At 49.7% G+C, this 15,000-nt stretch overlaps 2 protein-coding genes across 3 annotated transcripts in view; both read left to right on the forward strand.

Moving 5' to 3' along the window:
• The window catches only part of LOC118780232 (anti-Muellerian hormone type-2 receptor-like), a 9,916-nt gene extending 9,613 nt beyond the window's left edge, over positions 1-303 (forward strand). The window contains exon 11 of the mRNA XM_036532641.1: positions 1-303. This exon is cut by the window's left edge and continues 307 nt beyond it. The gene's annotated coding sequence lies outside the window, so the exon portion shown is untranslated.
• Positions 304-1,448: 1,145 nt separating this feature from the next.
• LOC118780639 (poly(rC)-binding protein 2) lies at positions 1,449-14,318 on the forward strand. Of its 2 annotated transcripts, none has more exons than XM_036533251.1 (13): positions 1,449-1,737; positions 2,829-2,943; positions 3,498-3,521; positions 3,606-3,638; positions 4,076-4,192; positions 6,655-6,786; positions 7,585-7,713; positions 8,598-8,672; positions 10,122-10,163; positions 10,270-10,342; positions 10,594-10,646; positions 11,069-11,238; positions 13,566-14,318. In XM_036533251.1, exons 2-13 carry the CDS (start codon positions 2,875-2,877, stop codon positions 13,600-13,602), a joined length of 954 nt encoding a protein of 317 aa, XP_036389144.1. In that variant the 5' UTR covers positions 1,449-1,737; positions 2,829-2,874; the 3' UTR covers positions 13,603-14,318. The 2 variants fall into 2 exon arrangements, with proteins under 2 accessions (XP_036389144.1, XP_036389145.1); XM_036533252.1 differs by having other exon boundaries at positions 1,449-1,721.
• The last annotated feature ends 682 nt before the right edge of the window (positions 14,319-15,000 follow it).

The raw sequence follows: 15,000 nt of genomic DNA on the forward strand, positions 1-15,000 counted from the left end.
TCTGTTTCTTTTCAACATTTTAATTACTTTTGGGGGATGACTGCTTCATTTTATGAGGGGGAATATCTAAAATATGAATTACAATTAACTTGAATAATCTGTTGGTGTGGATTATTGAATCCTGAAACAGCTGCTCTGACAGCATGTTCTGTTTGTATTGAGTTTTTACTTCTCCCAAATCCCAGCGGGGAAATAGGTCTTATGTGGCAATGTGTTAGAATGAGTTGAAGCTGTTTTACATGATTACATTTTCAAAATATGGATAGTTTTGAACATGCACACATGATTACTTGTATTGCATCATTTTCCCATGTAAAATAATTTAAATATATTGAAAGAACTGCATTAATTGAAAATGAGTGTTTAAATTGTATCTCATTTTATTTTGAAAACTCTTTGAAAAATGGCAGTATCACCCTGAGCAAACTCTGCTTGTGTTGATTCAGAAACAGTGACTGTACAAAGCTAGGCAGGTCATTCAGACACTACAGCCCTCCACAGTAATCTCAGAATGCTGATTCCTCCTCCCCTGGTGAGGCGTTTCCGGGGGAGACAGACCTCGGACAGGCAAGTAACCCCCACGCTTCAGTGAAGAGCCCCTTTACTGGTGCATCCATCTCAGTTACTGTAGCTGCTTATTTGGAATGATTTCAGCATGGCTGGACCACAGAGCATAAAATAAATGCAAATGAAAAGCTGTCTTAACATCAGTATCACATTTGCATCATCCAGTCGAATGTCTTTCTAATTATTAAAAGAAAGCCTCTTTCACATACAGAACAGATCAGGGTCTATACCAGCTTACAGAACATGTCTCATTCACTCATTTCTACAGTTGCACAACGCAGGAGGGATTTCTGTGAATTTTCCTCAAAAAACAGATTTGATGAGGAATTCCCCACCACTGAAGCCTCGTTAGATCATCTGACCATCCACATTTGAGACAATTTACAAATTTAATTAACTATGATTTAAAACAAACAAATGAAAAACAACTGCAAAAATAAATAATACTTTTGTTTTGCTGGCCAAAAATCTAATTTGTCTGCAGTGTCTCTGAAAGTAGTTTGGCTGCCATGAGAAATCGAAATGGTGCGATTATTCTGATATTAACCTGTGAAGTTCACTCTTCATGGTGTTCTGGACTCCAGGATCCCGTTAGTTTGCAGGGTAAATGATCAATGCCAAGGTGTGTGTTTTCACTGAACATGCTGTGAATTTCTAGAATAATGTTAGACAAACAGTGTTAAATAGCCCTGAAAAATAAATATGTTTCCCAGATGAGCCAGATGAAACCATGATATCTCCGGATATTACCATGTTTTATCATAATTTATAATAATTTATTATAATGACCCACAGTCTGTTACCTCAAACATGCATCGGCGCTGTGAAAAACCAGTTCATCATTGTGGATTATAAAACTGGAGAGTTTATTTATTTATTTATTTATTTATTGATTGATTGATTTAAGATTGAACGGGGGGGATCTCTGCACCTCCATCTTTGCCATGGGGGAGGGTCGGGTGAGAGGTGAAAGTTGAGAGGTGCCAGATTTGTTGTCTTTTGTGTAAAGAGTGGAGCTCGATCTCATACAGTCTCTCTCCCCTCTTCCCCGGATCCTTTTAACACTCTCCCCCTGGGTGCATACCCTCCCGAACCTCTCCCCTCTACCCTCACAACCCTCCCCTCCCCTGGACGCGTCCCGAGGATTGGATCAGGTGAGCAGCTAAGCAGGTGAGGAGACTGTGCGATTGCTGATTTTCAGCGTGGAAAACAGGAGTTTCCCCGGCAGGCTGGCGCTAGGCCTCAGCCGATGCGCCCGGCCGGCTCTTCTGCATTAGCCCGCTAGCCGCGGTGCGGATTCTGACACGATACGAATGTTTTAGCTGTTTTTCTCCCTTCCTTTCCGCCATTGTGTATCTGATCATTAGACGGTCAGACTAATAATGTTTGATCTTTAATAAAATGAAATGGCCAGTGCTATCTGACTGTTTAGCTAGTTTTACACTCGGGCCCTGTTAGCTGAGTGGCTAGTGCTATCCAACAAGCTGAGGTCACTCCGGTATTACTTTAGCGTGGCTAATTTGCTAGCATGTGTGAACATTTGGATAGCTAACGCTAGCAGGCTAACATTGTCAATGAATGGGCGGCCGCATTTGCTAACGGCTACAGAACTGATTTAACTTATCCAGCTAGCAAATGACATGGCGACTTTACAGTTTCAACTTTAAGGTATTTGACAAATCGGGTTTGGATTTTTAGGTAATTCATACCTGCGCTCCTAGCTAACGATGTCGGGGCAAATGTTCTCAGTGCTGTTTTTGCGCAGCTGCGGTCTGCGTTTCGATGCAGGCCCGGCGTGCTGCTCTGGGTAGCAGTAAGTCTGACTCCAGGAGAGAAGCTGCATTTAAGCTTTTCAGCTGGCTAGCCTTTCATTTATTCATACTTTCCAAGCACAGTACTGAGCGCTTGTCGATCACTTCGATTAGCTTTATCCATGACCAGACTTTGGCTCGCCGTTGGTTTGCAGCTAGCTGTGTGGCGTGGGTGCGCACGGCAGCAGTTTGCTGGATCTTCGGTTGCTACCGAGCCAGACATCGATAAACCTATTTAAAGCTGATGTGTTTGCCTGTATTTTAGCGTGGATGCGTGGTGTCTGTGTCGGGTCATATACCCATACCGCAGAGATGGTTATGGTACCATTAGCCAGCCGGTTAGGAATACTTTCCTAACTATTTAACTAGCGAGCTGCCCAGATACGCGGTGTGTGATGGGACAGGGGGACACATGGAGACCCTCCGCTCACCCCTGTCTGTCTCTTCCAGCTTCGTACCCGGCTCTCTCCAGGTCAGCATCTCTGTCCCAGCAGTGATGGACTCCGGTGTTATTGAAGGAGGGCTGAACGTCACCCTCACCATCAGGTTGCTCATGCACGGCAAGGTGGGAACGCTGACCCAGTTAAAGCACAGTACCCGCCACACACCAAAGCTAGTATGAAAACAAACAGACGGGAGACTTCAGCCTGAGGAAAGTGTTCTGTATGGCTGTCTGCATATCGGGACACACCGTGTGCGGTTAACGACCCTGATCAGTGGCCTTAACACCCCTCTGGCAGAATTTCTGAAATGTATTGTCAGGTTTGACTTCCCTGGGCCACAGGTACAATGTTGTTCATGTTTTCTTTTATGAGTGCAGATTCTGTGCAGAATCACAGATCCTTCTAGTTTAGTGTGGTGAACATTTGATACAAATTGCACACAAGACCCCACCCCACCCCAAACTTGTGTGGGCCCAAAAAACTTACACACAAATGCTGATATATGAATAAAATGAATAAATGTCATATTAATTCCAACCAAATTTGTCAATCTAATGTACATTCGCTGTAAATGCAGTGATGTACAGTGCATAAAGCCTGATGAACATGCAGAACAATGTGCTTGTTTCTGGTCTCGGTGCCACAGACTGAATGACTGTTTCTGTCTTCTTTGCAGGAGGTTGGAAGCATCATTGGAAAGGTGGGTCTGATTTCTCTTTGAATGTCAGAAGACCACTCAGTCAATGCTGAGATATTCTGTCTCACCTGTTTGTTTTACCTGCAGAAGGGGGAGTCTGTGAAGAAGATGAGAGAAGAGGTAGGCCTTCATTCCCTTTCTCAGGCCAGATAGATGGAGGGATAGAGGGATAGAGGGATAGAGGGGCGGAGGGATAGAGGGATAGAGGGGCGGAGGGATGGAGGGATGGAGGGATGGAGGGATAGAGGGATGGAGGGACGGAGGGATGGAGGGACGGAGGGATAGAGGGACGGAGGGATAGAGGGACGGAGGGATAGAGGGGCGGAGGGATAGAGGGATAGAGGGACGGACGGATAGAGGGATAGAGGGACGGAGGGGCGGAGGGATAGAGGGATGGCAGAGTCTCCAGTCTCTGCTGGCTGCTCGGCACTTCCCTCCTGTTGGGGACAGAACTGTGTTTTGTGTCAAGATGTGGCTGTGAAACTAGTGTGAATGCTGGGGGTGGAGTCTGTGCTGAGAGCGTGGGTCTCATGGCCCCTCTCTCCTGTGCTCCACAGAGCGGCGCACGCATCAACATCTCAGAGGGGAACTGTCCCGAGAGGATCATCACCCTGGCGGGGCCCACCACAGCCATCTTCAGGGCCTTCTCTATGATCATCGAGAAGTTGGAAGAGGTACCCCTGCATGCCCTGACCGGTGTACCCAAAACCACAGTGCACACCTGTACCCTAACCCTAACCCTGCCTGCCTGCAGCAGGCCGCTGTGTGGGGGCTTCAGTTCCCCCGCAGAAGAGCCCCCCGTCAGCTGCAGGAATGGGCAGAAAGAGAAGATACGCAGCTGCATGCAGCCACTGCAGAGCTGTGGGGCAGAGGGAGTGCTGTGGGGTTTCTGTTCCACTGGGACGGGTGGAGGGAGTGCCGTGGGGTTTCTGTTCCTCCAGAGCGTTCCACTGGGACGGGCAGAGGGAGTGCCGTGGTGTTTCTGTTCCTCCAGAGCGTTCCACTGGGACGGGCAGAGGGAGTGCTGTGGTGTTTCTGTTCCACTGGGACGGGCAGAGGGAGTGCCGTGGGGTTTCTGTTCCACTGGGACGGGCAGAGGGAGTGCTGTGGGGTTTCTGTTCCACTGGGACGGGCAGAGGGAGTGCCGTAGTGTTTCTGTTCCTCCAGAGCGTTCCACTGGGACGGGCAGAGGGAGTGCTGTGGTGTTTCTGTTCCTCCAGAGCGTTCCACTGGGACGGGCAGAGGGAGTGCCGTGGGGTTTCTGTTCCTCCAGAGCGTTCCACTGGGACGGGCAGAGGGAGTGCTGTGGGGTTTCTGTTCCTCCAGAGCGTTCCACTGGGACGGGCAGAGGGAGTGCCGTGGGGTTTCTGTTCCACTGGGACGGGCAGAGGGAGTGCTGTGGGGTTTCTGTTCCTCCAGAGCGTTCCACTGGGACAGGCAGAGGGAGTGCCGTGGTGTTTCTGTTCCTCCAGAGCATTCCACTGGGACGGGCAGAGGGAGTGCTGTGGGGTTTCTGTTCCACTGGGACGGGCAGAGGGAGTGCTGTGGGGTTTCTGTTCCACTGGGACGGGCAGAGGGAGTGCCGTGGGGTTTCTGTTCCACTGGGACGGGCAGAGGGAGTGCTGTGGGGTTTCTGTTCCTCCAGAGCGTTCCACTGGGACGGGCAGAGGGAGTGCTGTGGGGTTTCTGTTCCTCCAGAGCGTTCCACTGGGACAGGCAGAGGGAGTGCCGTGGTGTTTCTGTTCCTCCAGAGCGTTCCACTGGGACGGGCAGAGGGAGTGCTGTGGTGTTTCTGTTCCTCCAGAGCGTTCCACTGGGACGGGCAGAGGGAGTGCTGTGGTGTTTCTGTTCCTCCAGAGCGTTCCACTGGGACGGGCAGAGGGAGTGCCGTGGTGTTTCTGTTCCTCCAGAGCGTTCCACTGGGACAGGCAGAGGGAGTGCCGTGGTGTTTCTGTTCCTCCAGAGCGTTCCACTGGGACGGGCAGAGGGAGTGCTGTGGTGTTTCTGTTCCTCCAGAGCGTTCCACTGGGACGGGCAGAGGGAGTGCTGTGGTGTTTCTGTTCCTCCAGAGCGTTCCACTGGGACGGGCAGAGGGAGTGCCGTGGGGTTTCTGTTCCTCCAGAGCGTTCCACTGGGACGGGGCAGAGGGAGTGCCGTGGGGTTTCTGTTCCTCCAGAGCGTTCCACTGGGATGGGCAGAGGGAGTGCTGTGGGGTTTCTGTTCCTCCAGAGCGTTCCACTGGGATGGGCGGAGGGAGTGCTGTGGTGTTTCTGTTCCTCCAGAGCGTTCCAGTGGGATGGGCAGAGAGTGCTGTGGGGTTTCTGTTCCACTGGGACGGGCAGAGGGAGTGCCGTGGGGTTTCTGTTCCACTGGGACGGGCAGAGGGAGTGCTGTGGTGTTTCTGTTCCTCCAGAGCGTTCCACTGGGACGGGCAGAGGGAGTGCTGTGGTGTTTCTGTTCCACTGGGACGGGCAGAGGGAGTGCCGTGGGGTTTCTGTTCCTCCAGAGCGTTCCACTGGGACGTGCAGAGGGAGTGCCGTGGGGTTTCTGTTCCACTGGGACGGGCAGAGGGAGTGCTGTGGGGTTTCTGTTCCACTGGGACGGGCAGAGGGAGTGCCGTGGGGTTTCTGTTCCACTGGGACGGGCAGAGGGAGTGCTGTGGGGTTTCTGTTCCTCCAGAGCGTTCCACTGGGACAGGCAGAGGGAGTGCCGTGGTGTTTCTGTTCCTCCAGAGCGTTCCACTGGGACGGGCAGAGGGAGTGCTGTGGGGTTTCTGTTCCTCCAGAGCGTTCCACTGGGACGGGCAGAGGGAGTGCTGTGGTGTTTTTAAAAAATAATTCAGCACAAAATGGCATACGTGTCAATATATTAACAGAAGTTAAATGCTAAAATTAGCTCTCTCTCTGTCTAAACCTAACAGAAAGATAATTGGTGGAGTCAGAAGAGACATATGACTCCCTGGAGTGCCCCCTTTTGCAGATGTGTGACATGAAAGCCCCTTTGTGCTGCTGACATCATGAGGTCGGCATGTGAGCTTTCGAGGCTCAGCTCCGCCCTCACTCCGCCCCCACGGCCTGCTGTAAACTCAGCCTTGTGTTTTCGGTTTGGTGGTGATGTCTCTCCCCCCTTCCTCCAGGACATTAGCAGCTCCATGACGAACAGCACGGCCACAAGCAAGCCCCCCGTCACCCTGCGCATCGTCGTTCCTGCCAGCCAGTGCGGATCCCTCATCGGGAAGGGCGGCTGCAAGATCAAAGAGATCAGAGAGGTGGGCGTGTCCAGCAGGCCTGGGGCCAGACAGCTGGGGAAGAGCATATAGATTATATATTTATTACGTATAAATTTGTTGTACACAGGATTGAAAGATTATGACTGGAATTGGAATGCATCTTCCGTTTCCCAGACGTGAGCCTACTGAAAAGCTTGCTAAGTGATGATCTGTGGCTCTGTGTGGAAACTGCAGTGAGAACACTATGATATTGCAGTGATAAAGACTTCATTCATCGGGAGGATCACAGCGTCTCTTCATTCAGGCCACTAGTGATGTTAGCATGAAGCTTGCTGAACCTCAGAATCTATGGAGCTGTGTAGTATACAGTCCGTCACTGCATTAAGCCAGTCAGTGTTTTGCTGTGGAGGGCAAAGTCTTTGGTCATTGGTTCATTCATGTCTGACTGACGGCACATAGGTCCCGAGATTATGGGCTTTCTGGAGCCCCGCGGTGTTTGGTTGAGTTGTTGATGTGGTTTATGGAGGAATGAACCTGGTCATATCAGTACGTCCTGTTCAGCTGGTCAGCTCCTCCCCCTGCTGCTGTGGGGACATCACCATTCGATCCCCCCAGTGCAACAACTCATTTGCAATGAAGTATGAAACCCCTCGTGTGCAATACATGCACGTAGCACGCTACAGACATTACCGAAATTCTGCAGCTTGTTAACGATACAGTTGCAGTATTTATTGTCCTATGTTTTATGCTGTGTACCTCTGTTCCCAACATGCTTGACTGTTGGCAAGGCAAGTTCCTTTTTTGGATCAGCAAAGTATCTCTCTGTCTCACCCCCAGTCCACAGGTGCTCAGGTACAGGTGGCAGGAGACATGCTGCCGAACTCCACAGAGCGAGCGATCACCATCGCGGGAACGCCACAGTCCATCATCGAGTGTGTCAAGCAGATCTGCGTGGTGATGCTGGAGGTGGGTCCTGCCCTGTGCCGGCCCAGTCAGCCGGCCCAGTGCCTGAAATTCACTCTAACTGGAGCTTCTTCTTTCTTAACCTTGATTAGTTTTTAATCAGTGGTTACTTTTTCAGTCTAACATTGATGTCAGCCGTGTGACTCGCAGGTGCTTGTCAAATCGCGGTGTTGGAGGGGTGAGATGATGACACCTGGCTGACATACTCGCCCCTCTCTCTCTCTGCCATGTGAGCTGGGCTCAGCGGAGACCAGTGTGTCCGTATTTAACAGGAGGAAACCTGCTGCACCGCGCCTTCAGCCTCCAAACTGTCCCTGCTAACACTAACCGTCAGTGGGTACAAAGCGCTAGCGCTAACCGTCAGTGGGTACAAAGCGCTAGCGCTAACCGTCAGTGGGTACAAAGCGCTAGCGCTAACCGTCAGTGGGTACAAAGCGCTAACGCTAACCGTCAGTGGGTATAAAGCGCCGTCTGAATGCAGCGCAGAAGCGTGAGGGCAGTGCAGCATCGTGCAGACGTAGAGACTGGGTGGCAGAGACATCGTGGTGATGCAGACTGTTGGCTGGAAAGTGGCAGTAACACTGTAAGGCTGTGGGCTCTATAACAGCACAGTGTCTCCCACAGTGGCACTGTAACCAATGAGTCTGTGCAGATTATTACCAAACCGATGTCAACCAATGTAACTCAAGCACATGGGTGGACCCTGTAGCAACATGTGTGTGTAAGGGCCCAGACTTAAGGACAGAAAGCTGTCTTGGTTGTACTGAATGCCCCATAAGGTCACTGTGAGGAGAAATGTGTAAACTGAAAACTGTGTGGTCACACTTTTTCTCTCTGTCTCTCCCACTCTCTCTCTCTCCCCCCCGTCTCTGTCTCTCTCTCCTCAGTCACCACCAAAGGGAGTGACCATACCATACAGACCCAAACCTTCTGGGTCGCCGGTCATCTTTGCAGGTGGACAGGTAAGAGAGGCAGTCGCTGCTAGACAGAGGGCGGGGGGCATTGGGAGGGAGGTGTGAGCAGTAAAGAGGTGTAGCCTGAGTGCTGAAAGCACACTGATCCAGTACCATGCTGGGTTCATCTCTGGTAATCAGGGACAGCAGCGATTGGCCCTCGGTAATTGGGGACAGTAACATGAATGTGTGAATGAGTTACTGTAAGAAGCAGGCTGAATGGCGATAAACGATATATATCGGTATTTTCTACAAAGTGGGCTAAATGTTCAGTTGTAAGTCAAAGCCACATGTGAGATGTCACAAGCACCTTTATTAAAACGGACTGATCAAAATAAAATGCAAAGACAAGGTTTCCTTCCCTGTTTGAAAATAAACAGCTGCAAAACATGTAAATGAAAAATTATGTAAAATAAATGGCCTATAATAGGCCTATCTCTGAGAATGTTCCTTCAGTTGTTTTCAACAGCAATAACAGACTGATTAAAATAGAGTACAATTACAGGCTTTCCTCTCCTGCTTAACGAAACACACAGCTGTGCAAATAATAAAAATGTAAAGAGAACAAAAATAGCAACAGGCCTACCCTGTTCTAAAATATACAGCTGCACAATATATCAACATGTAAATGAAAGTATATAAAAAATAAATAGCCTATATTAAATAAAAATAGGTTTGTGTTGGTAGCATTTTCTGATAAGGTATTTCAGACTATCGAAATACGCTACCTGTAGGTTTATTCGGGTTATTTATATAGCGCTTTTTAAAAGGGGGAGGGGGAGCCCATCTGCTTCTGGCTGGCACTGGGTGGACAAGGTTCATATTGGTAGCACTTTCTGATAAGCAATTTCAGACTATCGAAATAAGCTACCTGTAGGTTTATGTTGGTAGCACTTTCTGATAAGGTATTTCAGACTATCAGAACATTCTATAGTTATATCCTGGTAGTCTTTTCTGATAAGGTTAGAATATCAAAATATGCTACTTAAAGTTTCACATTGGTATTGATTAGAGTGTGTTGATGGACAAACTAGACTACAAATTTACATGTCAGCATGTAAACTAGACTGTCAACACATACAGTTTATGTGATGGATAAATTGTAAGTAGGCTATGCCTATTAAAATTTACTTGACAGCATTTTTGAAATTGCTATTGGATGAATTAATGAAAACAATAATGTAATTAGCTTAGAACCTTTTTCTGATAAGGTAAAAATTACCAAAGCAAGAGATCAAAGATCGTGTGACGGCACACGGGTGTGTTTGTGTGTGTGGGGGGGGGAGTGTGTGTGTGTATGGGGGTGTGTGTGTGTGCGCGGGTGTGTGTAGGTGTGGGTGTGGGTGTGTGTGTGTATGGGGGTGTGTGTGTGTGCGCGGGTGTGTGTAGGTGTGGGTGTGGGTGTGTGTAAGCGGGAGAGCTGTGTGGTAATCTCTGAACGCTGTGCTCACTTTGCAGGCTTACGCGGTTCAAGGACAGCATGCCATCCCACAGCCCGATGTAAGTGGGGAGGGAGGGAGGGAGTCTGTGGGCTCTACACATAGAGGAGGGGGGGGGGGGGGGGGGGGTGTTGGACGATGTGTCTCAGTGCTCCTCTCTCTCACAGCTCACCAAACTGCACCAGCTCGCCATGCAACAGAGCCCCTTCCCTCTGGCACCTAGCAGTCAGGGCTTCACTGGTGAGACTCCTCGCCTCTGCACCCCACCCCACGGAATAAAGCAGATGTGTATGTTTAGAGGATGAAGCGACATATTAGAAATATGAGTCTGCTTGAGCTGAACTTTACGGAATTTAGGATTTTTTGCTTTTTTGCTAAGTCCATTGGCTGCTGACCCCTGCAGTCCTGACTCTGAGCCAGCTGTCCCCTCTCTGTGGCACAGTGTGTATGTCTGATGCCGCTGCCGATCTCTCTGCTCTCCTGCCCCTCAGGCATCGAAGCCTCGGCCCAGGCCGGCTCCCACGAGCTCACCATTCCAAACGACGTGAGTGACTCTCTGCCCTGACACTCCACGCGCACACACCACTGCACCTCCCTCTCCACCCACCGCCCGCGGGGAGGGGAGCGCTGTGTCTTTGCAGTGAATCTTTATTTGAACAGAAAGAACTGGAGCTCCACATACTGCTTATAAAAGGAATCGTAGAAAATGCAAATACCAGCTTAATGAAAATGCACCTTTCTGATGAGGAGTGACTGGTAATGTTTGAAGGCCTCTGTTCTGTGGAAATGAGGCAGATGGAGTCTGAGAATGGTGTTGAGTGTTAAAGGCCCGTTTCCATGCTGCGTCTGCACTTTGCCCATGGGTGCAACAGCAGTGCCCCACGTAGAATACCAACCTGCAGTCTTGTATTTCAATACTTGTTGCTGTGCCGCAGTGCTGACCTCTGACCTCTAACCAATCTGCAGTTAATCGGGTGCATCATCGGCCGTCAGGGTGCCAAGATTAATGAGATTCGGCAGATGTCAGGGGCTCAGATCAAGATCGCCAACCCTGTGGAGGGGTCGTCCGATCGGCAGGTGACCATCACCGGCTCGGCTGCCAGCATCAGCCTAGCTGAGTACCTCATCAATGCCAGGTGAGCGCGGGGGCGTACCTGGCCAGGTACCGCACCTCTTTTCACACCTTATTCAAAAGCTGCTAGCTGCAAATCCCCTCCTCCTGTAGGGCTGCCCCCTAATAGTCGACTAAACGGGCAGGAAATCATCCAAAGTGTGGGATCATTTCGAGTGTGTATGAATGTGACATGTAAACTCTGCATGCAAAGATTCACCTATCATTCGTCAACCTCAAACATGACTTATCTGAAACATGTAGGGAGAGCCGGTACAAAACTAACACGGGACGAAAGTAACATGGTGAGTCCATACAAGTCTGATATGCCTGACTGTGTTAGCATGGACAGCATGCAACACTTACCAGAACCCCGAAAAATCGCGTGGATACGTCATACTTTCGCTTACTATACTTTCGAGTTATACCCAAGAAGCTGTTTTCGATCATGGAAAGTAAATTCACTCAAGCGGTATTTTTTTTTTTTTTTGAATGACAAGTTGTCTGTTGTTTCATGTGTCATAGTCATGGTCATTTGACAGATTCATTAGTACTTGAACTTATCCTGAAGTTTGCCATGTCGGAGTTTCTCAGTTTAGAAGCAAGTTCCGGAGTCATTGTCGGGATGATTTTAACAGTTGTTTCTTTCGTCCGTCTACAATAACAACTATACTTATTATATTATTATACTGAAATCGTTCCACATTTGTACAAAATAGCACCTTGGTATTGATAGAACACACACGTGAGTTGGTGCTTACAATGAAAATTAGTTTCTGTCTGTAACGTTATCATTTAAAATGATGTTTATCTGTGCGGTCAGTGTGCTGAGTGTGGCTGTGCGGTCAGTGTGCTGAGTGTATGCGGTCAGTGTGGCTGTGCGGTCAGTGTGCTGAGTGTGGCTGTGCGGTCAGTGTGCTAAGAGTGTGCGGTCAGTGTGCTGAGAGTGTGCGGTCAGTGTGGCTGTGCGGTCAGTGTGCTGAGAGTGTGCGGTCAGTGTGCTGAGAGTGTGCGGTCAGTGTGCTGAGAGTGTGGCTGTGCGGTCAGTGTGCTGAGAGTGTGCGGTCAGTGTGCTGAGAGTGTGCGGTCAGTGTGCTGAGAGTGTGCGGTCAGTGTGGCTGTGCGGTCAGTGTGCTGAGAGTGTGCGGTCAGTGTGGCTGTGCGGTCAGTGTGCTGAGAGTGTGCGGTCAGTGTGGCTGTGCGGTCAGTGTGCTGAGAGTGTGCGGTCAGTGTGCTGAGAGTGTGCGGTCAGTGTGCTGAGAGTGTGCGGTCAGTGTGCTGAGTGTGGCTGTGCGGTCAGTGTGCTGAGTGTGGCTGTGCGGTCAGTGTGCTGAGTGTGGCTGTGCGGTCAGTGTGCTGAGTGTGGCTGTGCGGTCAGTGTGCTGAGAGTGGCTGTGCGGTCAGTGTGGCTGTGCGGTCAGTGTGCTGAGTGTGGCTGTGCGGTCAGTGTGCTGAGAGTGTGCGGTCAGTGGCTGTGCGGTCAGTGTGCTGAGAGTGTGCGGTCAGTGGCTGTGCGGTCAGTGTGCTGAGAGTGTGCGGTCAGTGTGGCTGTGCGGTCAGTGTGCTGAGTGTGGCTGTGCGGTCAGTGTGCTGAGTGTATGCGGTCAGTGTGCTGAGTGTGGCTGTGCGGTCAGTGTGCTGAGAATGTGCGGTCAGTGTGCTGAGAGTGTGCGGTCAGTGTGCTGAGAGTGTGCGGTCAGTGTGCTGAGTGTATGCGGTCAGTGTGGCTGTGCGGTCAGTGTGCTGAGTGTGGCTGTGCGGTCAGTGTGCTGAGAGTGTGCGGTCAGTGTGCTGAGAGTGTGCGGTCAGTGTGCTGAGTGTGGCTGTGCGGTGAGTGTGCTGAGAGTGTGCGGTCAGTGTGCTGAGTGTATGCGGTCAGTGTGGCTGTGCGGTCAGTGTGCTGAGTGTGGCTGTGTGGTCAGTGTGCTGAGAGTGTGCGGTCAGTGTGCTGAGAGTGTGCGATCAGTGTGCTGAGTGTGGCTGTGCGGTCAGTGTGCTGAGAGTGTGCGGTCAGTGTGGCTGTGCGGTCAGTGTGGCTGTGCGGTCAGTGTGCTGAGTGTGGCTGTGCGGTCAGTGTGCTGAGAGTGTGCGGTCAGTGTGGCTGTGCGGTCAGTGTGCGGTCAGTGTGGCTGTGCGGTCAGTGTGGCTGTGCGGTCAGTGTGCTGAGTGTGGCTGTGCGGTCAGTGTGCTGAGAGTGTGCGGTCAGTGTGGCTGTGCGGTCAGTGTGGCTGTGCGGTCAGTGTGCTGAGTGTGGCTGTGCGGTCAGTGTGCTGAGAGTGTGCGGTCAGTGTGGCTGTGCGGTCAGTGTGCCGGAGGGCAACCTTCATTTCTGTGTTTTTCTTCTGTTCTCAGGCTGTCCTCTGAAGCGACCGGGCTGGCGACCAACTAGCAGGTGGCACTGAATCTACACTGCCTCCCTCTGCCTGCCGGTCCTTACTGTAGTGACGCAGCCATCCCCCTCCCAACCCCCTTTTTTTAAGAAGAATTTTAAATTCTTGCCCACCTATAAATCCATAAGCATATACATATTTATTACTCAGAACAAATTCTGTTTTTAAGTCCTTTTAAATGCAGGTTTTAATGGGTTTTTTTTGCCGGGCAGGGGGTGGAGAGATTTTTGCTTCTTGCCTCTCTCCCTTCTTTATTTGCCATCACAGAAAAGTCAAGGTGGAAAAATCTGAATAGGCCTCAGATTAGTTGTTATGTCAGATTTTTCTAAAAAAAAATGCAAAACAAAAAAAAATCACAAAATAAAAATCATAGATGGACTATTTTCTCTCTGCATTTTTTTTTATTTGGCTCCTTTTATATTCCTGCGTTTTGCCCACCCCACATTTGCTGATCTCACCCTTAGGGGGAGCTGGACTTTCAGACCCTGGTCTTCGTGGGGAAACCCATGTGTTGCCATGCTCTGTCTGCTCAGACTGTATGATGTTCAGTTGTTGCAACCTGTTTAAAATGACTTTTTTAAGTGGGTGTGAAATCTGTATGTAGGGGTTTATTTTAACTGTGTTATTTGTCACTTTTAATTTAATGTTTAGCATTTTCTTTGTCATTCCTGTGTTGTCACCCTGTTTTATTGCAGTTGCCCAGAGTGGGTTTGGAGTGGGGGGGGGGGGGGTGGCGGGGGGTGAGGACTGGGGTGAGACAGGGGTGGGGGGGGTGTTTTTCCTAGACACTGATACATACTATCAAGGTAACAATTTGGAATATTTGTTTAAAATAGAGAAAATATTTTTTTTATCTACTAGGCAGCAGGGAGGTGAGGGCGGGGGTGTTGGGGTGCTGAAAGACAGGGGTGTCTTTGCATATGATGAGACTGAAAGAGTGATAATTTAAATTATGAGTCGCAGAAAAGTCTAGAAGTAACACTAGTTTCCTGCTCTTTTCTTTGCTTGAGTCAGAATTTATTTTTATTATTCTTTGCAGGAAAAAGAAACTCCCGTTTTTTTTTTTTTGTGCACGTTTTCAAAAAGATTGTAGACCTGGGTGTCACAGAATTGTTGAAAAATTAAATGCAGAATTAAAAAGATGTGAAATGCTAAAACTGTCTGACTCCTGAAATACTTTATTTCAGGTTGGCAGCTGAGGTTGGTGGCTGGCTGACCAATGTATGTTAAAGACCATGTGTAATAGTTGGATAAAATGTCCACTATGAAGTGGTGTCTCCAGCCTGAGGAAAAGATGTCATTAATAAATCCGTAGGACAGCCAGAGGCAGAGGTGGGAGCAGCACTCAGAAGGCTGGCCCAGCCATCACATGCAGCACCAGCTGCACGTTTCCCTCA

This window comes from Megalops cyprinoides, chromosome 7 (assembly GCF_013368585.1).
Source record: "Megalops cyprinoides isolate fMegCyp1 chromosome 7, fMegCyp1.pri, whole genome shotgun sequence".
NCBI classification, from domain to species: Eukaryota; Metazoa; Chordata; class Actinopteri; order Elopiformes; family Megalopidae; genus Megalops; species Megalops cyprinoides.